Source organism: Aspergillus pseudoviridinutans (assembly GCF_018340605.1).
Source record: "Aspergillus pseudoviridinutans IFM 55266 DNA, scaffold_9, whole genome shotgun sequence".
Lineage (NCBI taxonomy): Eukaryota > Fungi > Ascomycota > Eurotiomycetes > Eurotiales > Aspergillaceae > Aspergillus > Aspergillus pseudoviridinutans.
In genome coordinates, this window is record NW_025091289.1 from 1,243,537 (window position 1) to 1,262,530 (window position 18,994).

At 49.4% G+C, this 18,994-nt stretch overlaps 7 protein-coding genes across 7 annotated transcripts; 4 read left to right on the plus strand and 3 right to left on the minus strand.

The window, feature by feature from the left end:
- Positions 1-1,682: 1,682 nt before the first annotated feature.
- On the plus strand, positions 1,683-4,354 carry Asppvi_011254 (glycoside hydrolase family 55 protein; the record flags this gene model as incomplete). The annotated part of the gene is made up of 5 exons (XM_043307088.1): positions 1,683-2,022; positions 2,076-2,534; positions 2,590-3,775; positions 3,833-3,925; positions 3,976-4,354. The coding sequence occupies 5 exons, from the start codon at positions 1,683-1,685 to the stop codon at positions 4,352-4,354; spliced, it is 2,457 nt and encodes an 818-aa protein (XP_043163023.1).
- A 208-nt stretch (positions 4,355-4,562) lies between these two features.
- Asppvi_011255 (SCP2 sterol-binding domain-containing protein) lies at positions 4,563-5,111 on the minus strand (the record flags this gene model as incomplete). Its single annotated transcript, XM_043307089.1, has 3 exons — positions 4,563-4,726; positions 4,805-5,014; positions 5,096-5,111. The coding sequence occupies 3 exons, from the start codon at positions 5,109-5,111 to the stop codon at positions 4,563-4,565; spliced, it is 390 nt and encodes a 129-aa protein (XP_043163024.1).
- Positions 5,112-6,971: 1,860 nt separating this feature from the next.
- Positions 6,972-10,900, plus strand: Asppvi_011256 (DEAD/DEAH box helicase; the record flags this gene model as incomplete). Its single annotated transcript, XM_043307090.1, has 5 exons — positions 6,972-7,331; positions 7,392-8,449; positions 8,512-9,292; positions 9,357-10,832; positions 10,889-10,900. 5 exons carry the CDS (start codon positions 6,972-6,974, stop codon positions 10,898-10,900), a joined length of 3,687 nt encoding a protein of 1,228 aa, XP_043163025.1.
- Positions 10,901-11,809: 909 nt separating this feature from the next.
- On the minus strand, positions 11,810-12,846 carry Asppvi_011257 (Ran family GTP-binding nuclear protein; the record flags this gene model as incomplete). The annotated part of the gene is made up of 5 exons (XM_043307091.1): positions 11,810-11,941; positions 12,002-12,207; positions 12,266-12,419; positions 12,491-12,583; positions 12,808-12,846. 5 exons carry the CDS (start codon positions 12,844-12,846, stop codon positions 11,810-11,812), a joined length of 624 nt encoding a protein of 207 aa, XP_043163026.1.
- Positions 12,847-13,474: 628 nt separating this feature from the next.
- Positions 13,475-14,358, minus strand: Asppvi_011258 (putative 26S proteasome non-ATPase regulatory subunit Nas2; the record flags this gene model as incomplete). The annotated part of the gene is made up of 4 exons (XM_043307092.1): positions 13,475-13,609; positions 13,660-14,006; positions 14,060-14,132; positions 14,194-14,358. The coding sequence occupies 4 exons, from the start codon at positions 14,356-14,358 to the stop codon at positions 13,475-13,477; spliced, it is 720 nt and encodes a 239-aa protein (XP_043163027.1).
- Positions 14,359-14,998: 640 nt separating this feature from the next.
- On the plus strand, positions 14,999-17,751 carry Asppvi_011259 (putative Rho guanyl nucleotide exchange factor; the record flags this gene model as incomplete). The annotated part of the gene is made up of 6 exons (XM_043307093.1): positions 14,999-15,553; positions 15,620-15,931; positions 15,986-16,186; positions 16,240-16,458; positions 16,508-16,748; positions 16,820-17,751. 6 exons carry the CDS (start codon positions 14,999-15,001, stop codon positions 17,749-17,751), a joined length of 2,460 nt encoding a protein of 819 aa, XP_043163028.1.
- A 749-nt stretch (positions 17,752-18,500) lies between these two features.
- Asppvi_011260 (SBDS family protein) lies at positions 18,501-18,975 on the plus strand (the record flags this gene model as incomplete). Its single annotated transcript, XM_043307094.1, has 3 exons — positions 18,501-18,661; positions 18,734-18,857; positions 18,922-18,975. 3 exons carry the CDS (start codon positions 18,501-18,503, stop codon positions 18,973-18,975), a joined length of 339 nt encoding a protein of 112 aa, XP_043163029.1.
- Positions 18,976-18,994: the final 19 nt, after the last annotated feature.

Consider the following 18,994-nt stretch of genomic DNA (forward strand, 5'->3'; position numbering starts at 1 on the left):
GTAACAGTCAAGTCAACCTGCCAGCAGTGGCTTGCTGGCTCAAATTAAATGCATAGTCATAATGCACGGGAAGCCATGTTGCCACTACACCTGTGCCTGAGAGTTTTGTGAGCTTCCTGGACACCGTCTCCTCAAGCAGGTTCTTTGGCCTACCAAGCGTCTTTTGGAAACGGACTTAGTGAACGTTGGATTTCTTCTGTATGCTTAACACCGCAGCCTTCGGAGTTGAAGGACACTTGCTTGACTGGGAAGTGACCAACTAGATGCCCTCAAGTTTGATCCGAAATGATAATCATACGATGTGAGTGTGGTCTATGGTTACATTTCTCAGTTGACAGAAGTTACATTTGACGAGCTGCCTGAGATGTGTGGATCTGCCTTCCATGATATACCTTGCCTGGGGTAACCTTATGCCGAAGATTAATATACTGGCTTTTGCTATAACGGCTTTGTTATAGACTTACAGTGCACAGGGATCGGTCCTGACTCTTGAGTAGATGAAGTACCATCCATCTACGAAGTAGTATTTAAAGGTTTTGTCTCAATTCTGAGGCTTAATAGAATGAACCTCCGGAGTATGCTGAGTAGATATCTTCTCTGTACGATGTTGGCAGACTGGATTAGAGTGGATCTTCCTTGCTCCATAAACACTGAGACGACTACTCCGCACTTCGGCGAGTCGGACTGTTCCTGGACCTGCAGCCATGACACTTCTGAAGAACATTTAACTATTACTCTGTTTGAAACTTGGGCATTCAAATCTTCCTCTTAAATGAGTTAGGCTGATGACCTTCTGCATACTAGAGTGCTGCTCTACCCCGGTCAGCAGTCGATTTCAAGTCACATTGGCCGAGTCATCTGGGGTGTCTCAGTCACATTGACACCCCTGCATGGGGTGGACGCGGCTTTTGAATAGTGCCGAAGCCTTGCCGCTTGCTTCAAAGAGGAATGGCACTACGAATCAAAGCAAATCGAGTCGCCTTAAGCTTTACTTTAAATTAATATTTTCCCCATTCAGGACCAAAAATTCATGCCGATCAACCCAACTACGGAGTACTATTTGAGAATTTGAGATGGATCAACCCCCTTATCGGAGTGCACTCTCACCTCAATGGCTGAAGGAAACTCTATGCCGACTCAGTCACAACCATGGCATATCACACCGTCACACCGTATGCCCAATTTTGCTTCTAGAATTGATTGCGTTGCTTCCTTTGACACGTTTCTTCGACTATCACTCATGATGACAGGGTTCAAAGCATGTCACACCGTGTACTCTTCCCTGTTCTCCAGCCGTCTCCCCCAGCTTTCCCCAGCAAGAATGCCGCTTTTAAAATGAGGTATTTCCCGATACGGCAATGCCATTTTCACTTGTCCATCTAGATACCGCCTGTGGCGCTCGGCTTTTCCCTAGCCCTCCACCGTGTCATGTCTGATGTCGGGATTTAGGGTAGGCMCGCTGACACCTAGATGAACATGAATGCTTTGGTTGGCTAGGGGGAGTATCCTGAAGACACGTCCACTTTATTTCGAAGGTGAAGCGGCCAAATCTGAGAATGTGACTCTTCATATGCAGTACGTTGCATATAAGAATGCGCAAATACCCCGTCGTACTGTGATGGATAGCCCCTTCTTCATCACTGTATTCTCACCAACCTGCGTTGCTTCACGCAAATTCCACAATGCATGTCAATTGGCTTGCTGTTTCTGTTTGGCTCTTTGCCGGCGTCCGCGCCCAGCTTCTGAGCAGCCCTGTTCGGAGCCCCTCGGCTGCACCATCCTCCAGTGCGTCGGGAGTGATCAGTGCGTCGAGAGTGATCGGCGCCTCCCCGACAGTCGCGGCGGTGGCTGAATCTTCGGCAGCCGTAGGGCACTCTTCTAACCTTGCTGCAGCTGCAGCTGCAGCGGTTGCTGATCCGGCATACTGGCTTGCCGACATCGCTCATCAGGGCATCGCGGCCTTCAATTCAAACCCTTCTACATACAAGGTCTTTCGCAACGTCAAGGACTATGGTGCTAAAGGTGTGTCCTCGCGTAACGATCATGGCGGTTCGCTTTCTTATTATAATTTCCAGGTGATGGTGTAACGGATGATACTGCTGCGATCAACGCAGCTATGAGTGATGGTGGTCGTTTCTCCCCAGCAAGTCGCGACACTTCAACTACGACCCCTGCGATTGTCTACTTCCCGGCCGGCACATACATAATCTCTTCGTCGATCATTGATTACTACTTTACCCAGATTATTGGCAATCCAAACTCGCTTCCTGTCATCAAGGCGACGCCAGGATTCACAGGACTGGGTCTGATAGACGGTGATCAATATCAGAGCGACGGTAACCAGGGTTGGACATCGACGAATGTCTTCTTCAGGCAAATTCGCAATTTGATCCTCGATCTGACTGCTATACCTGCCGGCACTGCTGCCACCGGTGTTCACTGGCCTACCGGCCAAGCTACGAGCATTCAAAATGTCCAGATTTTGATGAGTTCTGGCGCCGGGACGCAGCATCAAGGTCTTTTCATTGAGAACGGTAAGCCATAGATTTGTTCTGTACGAAGCGAGGCACAGCTGAGTCTTTCCTACAGGATCTGGCGGTTTTATAACCGACGTTACGACCGTAGGCGGTTTGTATGGGTTCAATATCGGAAACCAGCAATTCACCATGCGCAATCTGCACATTTCAGACGCCGTTGTTGGTATCTCCCAGATTTGGAACTGGGGCTGGACATACCAAGGACTCACTCTGACAAACTGCACCACGGCCTTTTCAATTGCCAACGGCGGTGCTGGAGCTCAGCTGGTTGGATCTGCCGTCGTACTTGACAGTACGATTGAGGACTGTCCTGTATTCGTTCAGACAGCCTGGCAGAGCTCGAGCTCGAGCAATGGTAGCTTGATTCTGGAGAATGTGGCCCTCAACAACGTTCCCGTGGCTGTCAAAGGCCCAAGTGGCACAGTCCTTGCCGGATCAACGGGAGCCATGACCATCGCTGCGTGGGGTCAGGGACACAAATATGCTCCTTCCGGACCGACCAATTTTCAGGGTGCAATTACTGCGCCAACAAGACCCAGCGCTCTCCTGTCTAGCGGAAGTTCGAGTTATTACACCAAGTCAAAACCGCAGTATGAAGCATCTCCAACTTCTTCGTTCCTGAGCGTACGAAGTGCTGGAGCCAAGGGTGATGGCTCTACCGATGACACTGCCGCAATTCAAGCTGCTCTTACCACAGCAGTGGGTTCCGGGAAAATTGTCTATTTTGACCAGGGTGTGTACAAGGTGACTGGCACACTCTACATACCCCCTGGTTCGCGGATTGTAGGAGAATCATATCCGGTCATCATGGCTAGCGGGAGTCTGTGGTCCAACATCAACCAGCCTGTGCCGGTGATCCAAGTAGGTAAGACAGGCGAGTCTGGAACCATCGAATGGTCAGATATGATCGTTAGCACGCAAGGCTCGACGCCTGGTGCCGTGCTTATCGAGTGGAACTTGGCGGCAAGTCAAGGCTCAGGCATGTGGGATGTACACGCACGAATCGGCGGATTTGCGGGTTCTAGCCTACAAGTCGCACAGTGCCCGACCTCCGCAGCCGTCTCGGCAGCCTGTGAAGCGGCTTACATGTCGATGCATATCACGAGCAGTGCGAGTAACGTCTACCTCGAGAACGTTTGGCTCTGGACAGCCGATCATGACCTCGACAACGGTGCCAATACCCAGATCTCCGTCTACACCGGCCGAGGGCTTCTGGTAGAAGGAAAGAACATTTGGCTGTAAGTTAATTGGTCCACTTGCAGTTTTTGTCTTCTTTAAGCTAACTTCAACTCCAGGTACGGTACCGCAGTCGAGCACCATTCACTGTATCAGTATCAGTTCTCGGGCTCCCAGTCTGTTGTTACGAGCTTCATCCAAACAGAAACGCCGTGAGTTAATAACTGTTCTCTCAATAGTGAAAACTTATTGACCAAAGCAGATACTACCAACCTAATCCCAACGCTGCCAATAGCCCATATCCCAGAAATACGGCTCTCAATGACCCAGACTACAGCAGCTGCCTAGCCGGGAACTGCGATGCGCTCGGTCTCCGCGTCTTGAACAGCCAGAACACTCTTATCTACGGTGCAGGGCTCTACAGTTTCTTCAACTACTACAGCACCTCTTGCTCCAACTTTCCAGGCGGGCAATGCCAGAGTGAAATCTTTAGCATTGAGGGCAGCACCAGCGGGCTAGTCGTCTACGCTCTAAGCACCATAGGAACGACGAACATGATCGTGAAGAACGGGGCCTCACTGGCGCTGTACAGCGATAATCTTGCTACATACGCGGATACGATCGCCTATTTCACCTTGTAGCCGTACTTTCCGGCAGCCTACCATTCTTTCCCTAGCTTCTGCTACTTTCTCTTCTTGCATATTGATACTATCGTTTTCTTAATTGTCCATCGTCCAGACACTTGAACCTCATGTGAATATAAAGTGATAGGACATGTGTATTCGTTATATAGCAAATAAATACATCGTCGAGAAAAATGCGATCCAGAAAAAGCGGCACGAAGGGTATCTATAGCTTAGCCTTGCTCTGGGCCTTCTTCAGCACAGGCTCCATCTTCGTCGCCTTCATGATATTCCCCTTGATCTTGAGCTTGCCGCCCATGAAGAGCCGCTGCGCATTCGCCTTGCCGCTAACCAGGGAAGCGAAGTCGGCATCGGAGAGCGAGAGAGTCACTGTTAATTTCGACTCGCTGGTCAGCCTGAACCCATCCAACCCACTCCACTGAACTTTGGACGAGGGAGTAAACGAACCATCAGCCTTTCCACCGGCGGGGGCAGCACCCTTGCCGACGACGCCCTTGTCCTTGAGATCGAGGTACCAGCTCTCCTCCTGGCCGGAGGCGTTCTTGAGGTTAAACGCGACGATGGCCTTGGCGTTCTTGATGGCGTCTTTGCGCTCGCCCTCGTCGGACTGGAGGGCGGAGTTGATCACGTCGAAGGCGGCGGAGGAGGGGAAGGCGTCTGTTGTTTTCCCGGGGTCTTGTTAGTTGGGCTTTTTTCGCTTTTTTGGTCGGTTGGTTGGATGGTGTGGGTATGACGTACCGTTCTTGAGAGACATGGTGATGGATTGTATGACTGTTCTGGGCCTTTTTTTAGGGTTGGATGAAGGAGTGGTGGATAGTTGGTAGTACAAAGTCAGATACGATAAAAGGAGAAAGAGACTGGGGATATTGTTCTTCTTATTAGGTAGTTATGAGCTGGGATTACGACCAGCTTCCCCGGAGAGTTCGGGGGCAGGCATGTGAATTCCTCTGGGGCGGTCGGGGATCTTCATAGCATGGGGCTGTCAGCTTTCGACTTGCCGAGGCTGGAGGCTCCCTGTGATTGATCGCTGAGATTCCATGGAATGGGGTAACCTTCAATTTCGGATGATGCATTGTGGCATTCTGTCTTTATTATGCAGATAATCCCTTGGAATTGACTGTCTCGTATACGGAGTACGGATAAAGGGTGTAGATATGCATTAACTACAGAAAAATATATCTTCAGACCAAGGGACTTGTATTCCATCACCAATCTAGCAAGCATTTAAGATGAAGACACAGTCTCTGAATCCAGGTACAGACCACAAATAGACTGGGTTACCGGCCTACGGCACAATAACTGATGAATTCCTCCCCACTCTATGCCTATCTGAGTGGCTTCAACCATACTCAGAACAGAAAGCGATGCGAGAACTTACTTAACCTAGTCTCAACGACCAGCACAAGCAGTTCTGAAATCCACAGGAACCGGTCCATTCCCCCGATGCTTCACCGTTACACGGTTAAATTGTTCTTCCAGTCGTGGCAGTGATAGCACCGAAGAAACTCCCTGACTCCGATGTGTTCGATGCTAAATGGATAAAGGAAAATGATCGTGTGCTTGAGATTTTATACATATAATGACGCGCTGTCAGCTAGCATAATTTATCGAATAGTGGTCCCCTTACGGGAAATCCTTGATAGGATAATTCTAGCATGTAAAACCAAGTACAATATCTGCTCGATATCAACATAAAGAAAATCTTCTCTTGTAGCGGGTCATGGCTTAGATAGGAATCATGGCTGCGAATCGTACTCATCGTGATTGAACAATTTGTCTCGCAGGAAATTACTCTCAGCCGCTTTCAGTATCAAAAATAAGACCATGTTTCGCGAAGGCATATTGTGTGGCCCGACTCTACATACTAGGAATTGTTCTGTTCCAAGCATGTAGAAGGTGATTGTTCTATTCAAATAATATGAAGTGAATCACTGAACGTCATTATTGTGGGTGTTCTAAGGGATATTTGTCCTTGATGAGTTTGTTCCATTTTAGGACGTCGTCAGAATGAGAGACAACTAGCAAAAAACTGATATTTCTTAATGGAACCATGGATTTTGTCAGACATTGAAAGTTTTGGAGTCATTATGACCAGAATCCCCTCAATGTGTCGACCTGTCAGCAATAACCTGAGTGACAGAAGGAGAAATCCGTCAAGAGAAAAAATTGACCAGAGAAGTATCCGCGCTGTCGCCACCGTGTTGGATAGATCTCCCTTCCAGCTCCCTTCTCCCATTCCAAAGTCAACTAGGTACACACTCTTTGAATTTTGGTTGCGCTGATCAGAGAAAGCAACAGAGCAAGTCGGGCCCTCTGTCTGTGACTTCTCCAGGACTGCTCAGCCTTCCCTCGCTCTTTGTCTCGACGTCTCTCGTGTTGTTTTATCTCGTTGCTTTTTTCCGCCAAGAAGGAACACCAGAATCGTCAAACCATCAACTCCTTTGAGTCTCTTCAACTGTTTACCATCGTCTTTGATTCTTTTAATGTCACTCATTTAACGTCTATCTAAGATTAGTGGACAGTTGATTGAACTTTTTTTCGCCACTTGGCTAGCAGATCTCTTACGCTCTAGGCGACAGGCTGTTCTTGACAGGCTGGGAGCCTCCACGCAAGCATGGCAAATATAGCGGCGGATGCGTCCATTGACGATCTCGAGGACGATCTTCAACTGCATCAAGTCATTCTGCAAAGCTTAAACGAGCAAAGGCCAAATGCTGTCGAAGAGAGACAAGAATTACTCGACATTATCAAAGACTTGGAGACGCGCCTTGCGCGGCTGCGTCGGGGCGGCCAAGCCACTCCTGAGACACGTTCTCCGGTTTCCCGTTCGGGTACGCCTGGCTCGCCATTGTCTTATGCACAGCTAGACGGCGCCGCTCTTCCTCGTTCAAACGGTGCTTTGAGTCCTCCTCAGTGGGGGAGCTCTGCTATGTCTCCTCCCAGACGGCCATTTCAGGCCGGACTCCCCACAAGCGTAGGTCGTTCCTCAGGGAGTATATTAAGAGCATCAACAGATAATGCTAACAATAACAAGGGGTCGAGCTCATATGGTTATGACGACGATGACTTGGATCGGCCACTTGGAGGAGGATCAACGCACAAGCGTGCTTCCTCTAGCTCTAGCTCTGCGATGTCCCCGTCGAGGGTACCTGCAGGTCTTCCTCTGGAGGCTGGGTCCAGTCGGAAGCGCCGGCGTCAGAGTTCTAGCGTAGACTTTAACTTTTCACGGCCACAGAAACGAGCGACAGACGACAGACGCTCTTCTAACTCCAGCACAGCGTCTTCTCCCACTCATCAGATTGAATTGGACGATGAGTCTGAGGAACTGAAGCGACTTTTGGGCTTAGACAATGACGATACTCTGCGCGCACTCCAGGAAGAGCAGAGAAAAGCAGAGCAATGGCTGGAAGAGCGAAAGGAGCAGGAGCGTCGTGACGAAGAGTATGCCCGTATGCTCATGAACGGGCTGTATGAACCTCCTCGTCCAGCTTCAGCTCGCAGCGCCGCCTCTACGAATCATTCAGGGTCGTCCATCCAGCTTCCTTCTGAAGCTCCCCTGGTATATCGCGGCGAAGCGGGACCATCCTCCATTCCCGAGCATCGTTTCATCAATACGCCACTTGTGGATCGTTCGCGCTCATCCTACAGCATTCCGTCATCCCCTGAACTTAGACATTCAGAAGTACAGCATCTACCACTTATTACCTTGCGCGATAGTGATGACAGCGATATAGCAGAGATCTCACCCCGAGATTTTCACAATGGTCAGGCCAGACCCCAAGGCCATCACAGACTGTATCCGAGCTATAATACGCGTCCGGGTCATTCTCCGAATCGTCCGAGCGTGGCAAGCTACGTCCCAGTTGTTCATCCTTCGATTCCACCGGGACACATTGCCCCTCAAGGTTCTGTGTACGGCCCCAATGTCTTGCACAATACTATGGCAAGGCTTCAAGCAAGCCGGCAGATGTTACAGCAAGCTGGAAGATCGGTCTTTGAAGGATTTTCGTCGTACTTTTCACCCTCAAGCTCTTCCGGCTTGCCCACTGGACTTTCTGCTGATGATTACTATGCCTCGTTGAAGGGCTACAGGTATGCTGCCCTGCGCCTTGAGTTTGCAACTGCATCATGCTAATAATATTTTCTCGATCTAGTGATTTCTATGAGCCTGGTGTGGATCCCAAGCAAGTTCAGGAAGAAATCAAACAATTGCTCGAAACGATTAGACCTGACACCGAAATTGCCAAGGAAAAGCGGGAAGGCACCCCAGATGCGCTTAGATACACTTTGCTGGAACATCAGAAACTGGGGCTTGCCTGGATGAAGACCATGGAAGAGAGCGAAAAGAAAGGCGGTATCCTGGCCGACGATATGGGTTTGGGAAAAACCATACAAGCCATTGCTCTTATGGTGTCCCGCCCGTCTACGGATCCAGAGCGGAAACCCACATTGATTATTGCTCCTGTCTCTTTAATGCAGCAGTGGAAGCGAGAGATTCAGAAGGCTCTCAAGCCGGGTAGGCATCAACTTTCCGTCTATGTTCTACACGGTGACAAGCGAGGGGTCAGCTATAGAGACCTGAGAGCCTACGACGTGGTCCTCACCACCTTCGGAACCTTGTCCTCGGAACTGAAGCGCAGGGAAAAGTATGACGAACTACAGTCGGCTGGAGCGAACGAAGAAGCTTTATCCAGCACTTTGTTGAAGAACCTGCCATGTCTCGGCCCGAGCAGTCTGTGGTACCGAGTCATCATAGACGAAGCTCAGTGCATCAAGAATCGAAATACGAGATCCGCCCAAGCATGTTGCCGTCTCAATTCCACCTATCGTTGGTGTATGAGCGGAACTCCAATGATGAATACTGTCGAAGAACTACAGTCATTGTTGAAATTCCTTCGAATCAGACCTTATTCCAGCATCGATCGTTTCAACAGAGTAAGCATCGATGATCACGCCGTGTTTGGCTAATTGAGAATTGAACGTTGACCAATTATTTTAGGAATTTACCCGACCACTTAAGGGTCCACCTGGCGAGCCTCGCGATAAAGCTATGAAACAACTGCAGGTTCTGCTGAAGGCGGTTCTGCTTAGACGGACCAAAACATCGAAGATCGACGGCCAGCCAATCCTACGGCTCCCACCCAGGGTTTCGGAGAAGGTGCATGCTGTGTTCAGCGAGGATGAACAGGCGATCTACGATGCGCTTGAGAGCAAAACTCAGGTTCAGTTCAACAAGTATCTCAGGGCTAACACCGTTGGAAGAAACTACTCCAACATCCTCGTTCTGCTTCTTCGGCTTCGTCAGGCTTGCTGCCACCCTCACTTGATGACTGATTTTAGTGTCGAGGTCAATGCTGCTACTGACGAGCTGGATCTTGCTGCCAATGCGAAAGCTTTCGGAGACGAGGTTGTGGTCCGTCTCAAAGAGAACGAAAACCTTGAGTGCCCCATTTGTATCGACGCAGTTGACAATCCCATTATCTTTTTCCCATGCGGTCATAGTGCTTGTGCCGAATGTTTCTCTAGGATGACCGATCCCTCACTTGCCGTGCAGCGTGGTGAAGATGGTGCAGCGGAGATCAAGTGTCCGAACTGTCGCGGCCGTGTCGATCCGAAGAAGGTCACCGACCATCTGACGTTCAAGAAGATTCATTCTCCGAATGCGGATGATCCCGATGAAGTGGCGCCCCTTAAGCCTCTTCGCGACGAAGAAGATGATGAGGATCATGACGATAGCGATGACGACGACGACGACGACGACGCTGACGATGATGACAGCTTGTCTCGATTCATCGTTGATGACGAGGATGACCCAGCATTAGTCAGAAAATCCAAGACAAAGAAGGGAAAGAAAGCCAGGAAGACCAAGAAGAGCCTTGCGGAACTCAAGAAGGAGGCATCGAAGAATATCAAATCTAAACAAAAGTACCTTCGCCGATTGGAGAAAACCTGGGTCACCAGTGCAAAGATTGAGAAGACTCTTGAAATCCTTCAGGAGATTCAGGACCGAGAGGATAGCGAGAAAACCATCATCTTTAGCCAGTTCACATCGCTGTTGGATCTCCTCGAGGTCCCAATCGTGCGTCGAGGTTGGGGCTATCGCCGCTATGACGGCAGCATGAGACCTGGTGATCGAAATGCCGCCGTCCTGGAATTCACCGACAACCCAGACTGCAAGATCATGCTGGTTTCCCTGAAAGCCGGTAACTCGGGCCTGAACCTCGTCGCTGCGTCTCAGGTCATCATCTTCGACCCCTTCTGGAACCCCTACATCGAGGAACAGGCCATCGACCGCGCTCATCGCATTGGACAGATGCGCCAGGTTCAGATCCATCGAATCCTTGTACAAAAGACAGTCGAGGACCGTATCCTTGAACTTCAGGAGAAAAAGCGCGAGCTCATTGAAGGTGCTCTGGACGAGAAGGCGTTGAAGAAGGTCTCTCGCCTGGGAACTCAGGAACTGGCCTATTTATTCGTATGCGAGCCCATTCCCCAACCCTTTTTACTAGAGACTAACTGAGCTTTCTACAGGGCGTTCGGTAACGGCTCCTCATCTTTCAATATGCGGCGGTATGGCGTTGGCGGCATTCTGTGTCCATTTCGGCTTTACTTCAGATACGATACCCTAGATCGCTACCTTTCCCCTGCTTATTTTGTATTTGACATCTTTCCTATCTACATTTCGGACAAGTTCGTGTTTATCATTACGACATCGGCATACTCAGAGCAGAGCAGATAGAATGCAGTCTTGACCCTTAATCATAGATCTCATGCTACGTCACAAATTCGTTGCTCACGTACATCCATAATGAATACGCCAATCTGTATAGTGTTCAAGTTCCTAGATGTTGTATACAACGGGTTGAGACACGTACTAAGATAGTGCTGTTCTCTTGACCTAATCCAATAAAAGAAAGCCTATGACGTCACCCACAATAAATTGATTAATTAGAGGTTATTCCTTGGAACTCGAGGGGATCGACAAGATACCATATGAGGCGTATGTTTGCTACCTTATGGATGTCATAGATCACTCTACCTAGGTAGTATGTTTATTTGCCCTGCAGTGGCTTACGCTGTAAGGCTATGTATTGGAATAAGAGGAGTAGACAACTCCCTTGAAGCAAAGAGACGGTATGGAAACTTTTTTCGACCATCCGTAGATGGCCCAATCTTGTCAACAGATTTGCTTTTTGTTGTCGTAAATAGAATTATCGTTCGCGAAAAAGAAAAGAAAAAAAGGGAGCAAAATTGTGATAAGCGTCTAAACTACTAGTTGTGTAAGATTCCAATGCATGACAGTGCCGACCTTTCCCTTCAGGCTATTTCCACCGACCGCTATCGTTGTATCGTAAATCGAGGCATGGCGTAACGAATCCGAATGACCGGGAGGAAACCGCAGGCATGCATGAATGACCGCAATTCGCCCCCGATCCGATCTGAGCGATACGCTTACAGATCCGCATCCTCCTCGTCGGGCAGAGGCATGGCAGCGGCACTCTCCATCTCCTTCTCGTACGCAGCCATGAGCTCGGGGTTGACAGCGACCTCAGGAGGAGCAAGAGCAGGGGCAGCAACGAATTCCTGAGTCGGCGTGTTAGTTGGAAGTGCAAGCACAAGTCTATATAGGCGCGGAAAACTCACCAGGGCGGCGTTGCCGACCAGCTTGCGGGCGAGCCACAGGAAGGGCTTCTCAAAGTTGTAGTTGGACTTGGCCGAGATATCGTAGTACTGGAGGTTCTTCTTGCGGTGGAAAGTGATGGTCTTGGCCTTCACCTTGCGCTCCTTAACATCGACCTTGTTACCGCAGAGAACGATGGGGATGTTCTCGCAGACACGGACGAGATCACCTGTTTTGTGATGATCAGTATGGCCATCACTCTCCGTTTTAAGTTGACAATAACTTACGGTGCCAGTTGGGGACGTTCTTGTACGTGATACGGGAGGTGACATCGAACATGATGATACCGCACTGGCCGTTGATGTAGTATCCATCTCTCAGACCGCCGAACTTCTCCTGACCGGCTGTGTCCCATACATCGAACTGAATCATTCCCAGGTTCTATCGCGAAAGGTTAGTCGGCTCGAGGAAGCTAAGTGGAACGATAGAGCGGGGTTGTTGGCGGGGCATACGGTGGTGAAAGTCAGAGGGTGCACTTCGACACCGAGAGTTGCGATGTACTTCTTTTCGAATTCACCAGTAAGGTGGCGCTTGACGAAGGTGGTCTACAGGATATGAATGTTAGCGATCTCGCAAAAAATCTCGACACTGGGTGAATTTTTTCCCTCTCGTTGGCGGCGGGGGCGATGAGGAAATCAAGTCCACGCAAGTAGGTCAATGAGCGTCGACCCTTCGTAAAATGAAGGCAGAGCAAGATGCCGCATGTCATAAGAGTAAAAAGCAATATGAGGATGATTTTACTTGCCTTACCAGTACCACCGTCACCAACAAGGACGAGCTTGAAGGTTGGTGTAGTCGGAGCAGCCATGGCGATGATTCTGTGACGTTGAAAATGGAAAAAAGTCAAGTCGCGAAAAAAATCACGCTGTATTTATACGATGGAAAGTCGTCAAAAAATATGCGACAGTTGATGGAGAGAAGTGTGTTCAACAGAACGGTTGAAGCCAGGGAGAAGCAGAGCGAAAGACTATTCTGGTGATGGAATTTTTGCCCCGAGTCGGTCACAACAGGTTGAAGTCACGTGTTGTTGCCTGAGGATGACAGTGCCCCGCGAGATAGCGGTCCAAGGACGCCTGAGGGCACGTTCAGCCAGTAAGTCTACGAAAAACACTCTTTGCAAAGTACGATTTTCCCACTTATCTCTCTTGATTTGTCCGTTTTACATCTTTTACAGATTAGGCACGAAGGTACCTTGGATTTCCATGCATCAATTATTAATACATTCTTTCTGGGACTTCGGATCTCCGCTTGCAGCCTAAACAAACAGTAACGCCAATTTATGCTTGATCCTACCATCGACTCGATCATAAAAGCCATGCCGCATTTCTCATCAGAGTAGAAGCAGAGGGAGCAAAAGCACGAGCAGACGTCATGACGAATGCATTTCCTCCTGCTGTGCCATTGAGCCAGTGTCAATCCGGCCTGCGGTTCTCCTGTCACAGTGGAACTAGATGACAACCTAACAAGCCACGGCCTCCCCAGTCACGGCGTGGTATGAGTTCTAAACTCAGCTCAGTAGTGTTATTGGACCCAGGTCCGTCCTTTCTTATGATCTTGACGACGATCATGCGCTGCGTAAAGTCAGCCAGGTGTAGCTTGAAAAGAGGATGCGGCCACTTACTCCTTCGTTCTGTTGCACTGTTTGTGCTACCCTAGATAGACGTTCGTGATTGATCCAGTTCACATCTCCGAAGCTTCGTATGGTGTCCCCGGCCTTCAACCCAGCCTGATCTGCAGGACTACCGGGCACGACGCTGTTCACCTTGGCAAACGGCGTCCCAATCATTTCAGCATCTGATAAACTGTTCGCACCCAAGTCGCCTCGTCGAACTGCAGTCCCGTTCGTACTGCCAGAGGCTTGCGCACGTTGAAGACTGGCGAAATGCTCATGAAGACCCTTTTCGAGATGTTTCATTACTTCTTTGTGGTCGGTTCGCAGGTGAATTATTCGTGCTCGTGTCGTGCGGACTATGCTTCAGATTTAGTTTCCGTACCGCATATGGAAATCCGATAGACCTTACTCTGCGCGACGTCGATATCGTCTCGTGGAAAACCATCAAAGGTCGTCAGGGACGTGTTCATATTCACGCCATGCTGGAAAAACACATTATCAGTCCCAACATCCAGAGACATCTGGGTAAATCGGGCGACTCACAGACGTCAGCACGGCGCTAAGGGCCGACAGTTCTGCTTCGATACGTTCCTTCTCTTGCATCAGGTCCACCATGGACAGCTTGGACAGGTCGCGGGGAACCCCTCCGGACGTCGGTCCAGAGGGTACAGTGGGAGCGTGAATATTATCGTTCATGGGTATTCCCATCCCTTGATGACGAGGTATAGTTAGACCATCGTAGTGTTGTTTGGTAAGTTGTTGGTTGTAGTCGAAGAGAGCTAACGGATGGATGACAGTGGCGGGTCCACCTTAAAGATAAGTCGATAACCCGCGGGGTCGGAAAGGCTCCTGTGCTGTTCTTGGCACATCAAGCTTCCAGTTTCCACTGTCTAATTGTCTACGCTGGAGGGTATAGGTAGATTCAATCTGTCAAAGAATAAAATGGATTCTCCAAATACTACTGTGTTCGTATTCCTTTCATGTGTTTTTAATCAACCACGAAGGACGCTATGAATGTCGTCGCAGTGTTTTCCTGCTATGGAGATGATGGGCAGAAACGATGCAGAACCGCAAGGCAAACAGGAGGTGGATGGACAGTATAGCATTACAGAAGGTCAATCTTCAGTCCTGCAGATCCTACAACGGGCGTCTAGAGTTATGTTTTGTTTGTCATTGCATTGCTTCCTCTGCGCCGGTCGCAGCTTCCATAAAGCTGATGACTCCTGCCGGGCCTACTGGTTTCTGCACGCCTGCACTATGATCTTCGAAAAAAAAGACTTCTTGAACTTGTCATTCAGACAGTTCATACGGTAGTTCTTCTGGATTAGTCTCGCATGCTCACGCAAATATGGAAGAGTCCAAGGAGGATACCCTATCCGAAACACCGCTTCTTCTCGTGGAACCTCCGAACGCAGAAGTGAAAGTAGCGGATGCGACTGATTCAGTTCACGACTCAGGAGGACGAGCAAATGATTCAGGATCATTTAGGAGATGGTTTGAAGAGTTCTGGCTGAAGAGGAGTCTTCCATCTCCGGCCCAGAAACACGTTGACGGTTGGCCCGAGATCCTGTTGACCAAGTGCTCCAACGACGACTGGTCACCTCACTGTGGCCTTCAAGATCAGCAATGGGAACAATTATCAGCCCATTCGTCACATCTGGGGATTGTCAAAACAGCGAGCTTCACTGACCAAAGCGTAGGGAGATCAAGGGCTGCAACACAGAGCACCTTCAACCCGAGCATACATTCAGGCGGTCGTGGTTCAATCGAGAGTTTGAGGCCTACTGTCAGCCCTTCGATATCCCATGCCGCGCTGCTTCACTCTCTTGAGAGGCGTCAAATACTTCGGGAGATCATCACTACTGAAACTGACTACGTGTTCGGGTTGAAGGCCCTTGCTGATGTATGCACTAAAGCGGTATCTCGTGCAATTGACCTTGAAACTGACCTTTTGCCGTCAATCGACCAGGTACTTCTCATTTGTTCCGTCAGACCCCGGATATATCGCAACGTCCAACAGATTCGAGAATTACACCAGACCTTCTTGGCAAGGGCTCGTGCCGTGAGCCCCAAGTCCGTTTCGGCTGCATCCGAGGTCGATAAGCTGTTCCCTCAGGGCGTTGCTAAAGGCTTGAGGGCGATTGACTTGAAACACCTTAATAACCTTCAAAGCAGATCCTTGAGGAAGCGGAGCCTGAAGACATCGATAATAGCCCACCTCAACTCATTGGCTGCGCAAGGTTCGGAAGCCTATGACATCGCGCACGAGATTGCTGAATTGGTATGTGTCTGCATCCAGGCTGACGATTTATTGTGCTAACTCTTTTTGGTGCAGTCAAAGTCCTTCAAGCTCTATGAAGACTTCTGTAGCAATTTTGAACTCCTCTTGCAAGACGTGAGCCTTCTGCGTGGGTCAATACCGAATTGGGAAACCTTCGAAGGAGGCATAGAATCTCTTTCTAAGTCTGTGACGTCCTTAGAGAACAAGCTCTTGACAGATAATAGATCAATGTCTTTGGGTGATCTCGTCGTCAAGGTTTTTCCAACCCCAGCTTCCAGATCCGCCATCTCTGTGCTAACTAGCCTTAGCCAGTTCAGCGGCTTTGTAAGTATGAGCTGTTCTTGAGGGAACTACTAAAGTGCACGCCGATCCAAGACGACCCGTTGTCGCATGACAAAATCAAGGAAGTACTGGATGGCCTTCGCCCAACAATCGAGCGAGTCAATCAAGCCAATGAAACTCTCAAGCAAAGGGAACTCATTGCAAAAACCCTCTTGCTGAGAGAAAAGCTGGAATTGCCAGAGCCGGTGAGCCACTTAGTCACCTTTCATAATCGTAGAGATTACTGACAAGCAGGGATCTGGCATGCAGGACATTGTTCACGATATCTACCTACAATTGGGACCCATCAAACTATGTGGCGTTCTTCATGCGACCTACCAGTTGCCGGCAGATATTGTGGGTGAATACGTCGTCTGCGCTCTGTTTGAGAGCTATCTTGTTCTGGCTGCTTCAAGAGACGGCTGTTCAAGACTCCGAGCTGTGGCGTGCTTGTACGTCCGTGATCTAAAGATCGACACCTTGAGAAACGGGAGAGGTAAGCGGCATACATCCCGACCCCTTTTAACCTCTTTCCCTGTCCACGGCTCACGCTTAATCTGGATACAGGGCTAAGTTGCTACGAATGCTTGTTCTCATGGAAGCTAATATTTGAACATCGAAATAATCAGTACGAGCTGGTGTTGAGCGCGTCATCGGCGATTGAAGAGAAGCAATGGAAAACCGAGATGCTTAAGGCGGCGGCGGCATTGACCGAAGTTTCGACAGCAGGACAATCAGAATCAAATCTATACTCCTTTGAGGTGCTAGGTCTACACCCACTCGAATGCTCAACCGGTTTAACACCTCTCTTGTCCCGAAAATCTTCCATCCACTCATTGGCCACTTCTGCCAGTAAGGCGAATCTGCAACATATTGTGATCAGAAAAACGCACAAGCCTGGAGAGGCATCGCCTGAGGCTGATGGAGAAATCGAACGCCCAAAGATCCCCCCTTGGGCCTCAGCGCTGGTCCTGACAACAAGAAGACAAGATAGAGTTGATCTGGAACGATTCATCTTCAACATATATACAAAGAGCTCACTGCCTTATCCTGGAATGCCTCCGTCCAAAGGCAAGGACTTGCTCAAGCCTAGTAAGCTCATGGTAGCTATCCGGGAAGGGGTGTACAGACGTTCTAGCTCCGGAGGCCTTCCAACCGCTAGGCGTCCTGCCATAGTACTTGCTCCTGCAAAAACCAGCAAAAATGAGCAAATCGGCCGGACTGAGAAGGGTAGAACTGACGAATTGCCTGTTATTGAGGACAAGAAGAAGGCTGCCTCCCCTATTAGTCGCATGGGGACGGTTCGACGAGCTCTAACTGTCAGGTTTCAGGCCAGACAGAAGTCTGCTTCTCATGCTGATCTGCCTTTGCAGTATAAGGGGCAACCAGACCAACCTTTTCCCAAGGTGTCAGTACGAGACATCTTCAACTCTGTATCTCGGAGAAGCTCAAAGAGAGGTTTGCATTTAGCTTTGAGCATGGATGGTGGAGCACAATGATGCAATGCAAATTAAAAGTACGACAGACACGCCATGGATCGCTGTCAGGGATACAGAAATAGTATACTATTATTATTATGATCACTTTTCGTTCTCTTTGTTTCGATAGGCAGTGGGGTTGCCGGGCTAGTGTGGGTAGAGGACTGGGGATAGGCATGGCTGGTATTGCTGCACCCTTGGCGAGGCGTAATGAAATAGCATAGGAGACTACGGACTAGCCTAAGCTCAAAGTTGAATAACAGTGACAACTGAGTGAATTACATGATGAAAGGTCTCCCCACCAGGCTTCCCTGTAGCAGTCAATCGGCTGGGTTGCGCTGGGCAATAGCGGATCCGTCAACAGTTGAATGGAGGAAGAAGTTGTAACTGGGAGGGACCGATGACGTCGGAGCGGTTGATGGCTGCGCAGGTTCCTCAACAGATGACCTTATATAAAGAGGACTCGGTCTCCAGCAGCCGTAATCAATAATTGACTTCAGCTGAAACAACATTCCAATTCCTCTCTGACAAGCATCATATTCTTTTCCCCTCTTAGCCTAGACGCTTCGTTCTCATACTGTGAGCTTCCTCCCCGCATAGCACCTTAGTGACGTCATCAACCATCACCTCACGCGATCAACCTTACAACCTCTCGAACTTCCCAGAAGAGTGACTTTTCCTTCAGAAAGCCATCTCCTTCATAATCAATTCTTCATACAATTCTTCATACCTCGACTTCATACTTTAAACATCACAAGAAACCAAACAAAATGCGTGCCAACGAACCCAGCTCCAAAGTCTTCTACAAGGGTACCTCGGACGACTTCATCGTCTTCGTCGACGACACCACCGCCCTCAAGAACTGGAAGAACGACCGCTCAATTCCCCTATCCGACGTGGTAAACGGGTTCAAGATCTTCGTTACTCACAAGTATGCCTATGCCTAATTGGTTTTGATTTGATTCCACCTATAATCCGTATGCTAACAGCCGGCGAACTGCAGACACGGATCCCAGGGTGTGCTTGATGGCGCCAGCAACGCCAGCCTGGACAATGAGTTCGGGACTCACAATATCGACGAATGCATTGTGAAGATCTTGGAGAAGGGGGCTTTCCAGTCCTATACTGTAAGTTTCCTTCCTTTTTTTCCCGGGTCTCCAGTCAAAGGGCGGAAGCTGATTCATGGACCAGCAAAACGAGCACCAGGCCGATACGAACCCGGCCAATGGCCCTGCTTTCCGGTAGATTGGGGTCGTTGTTGTGG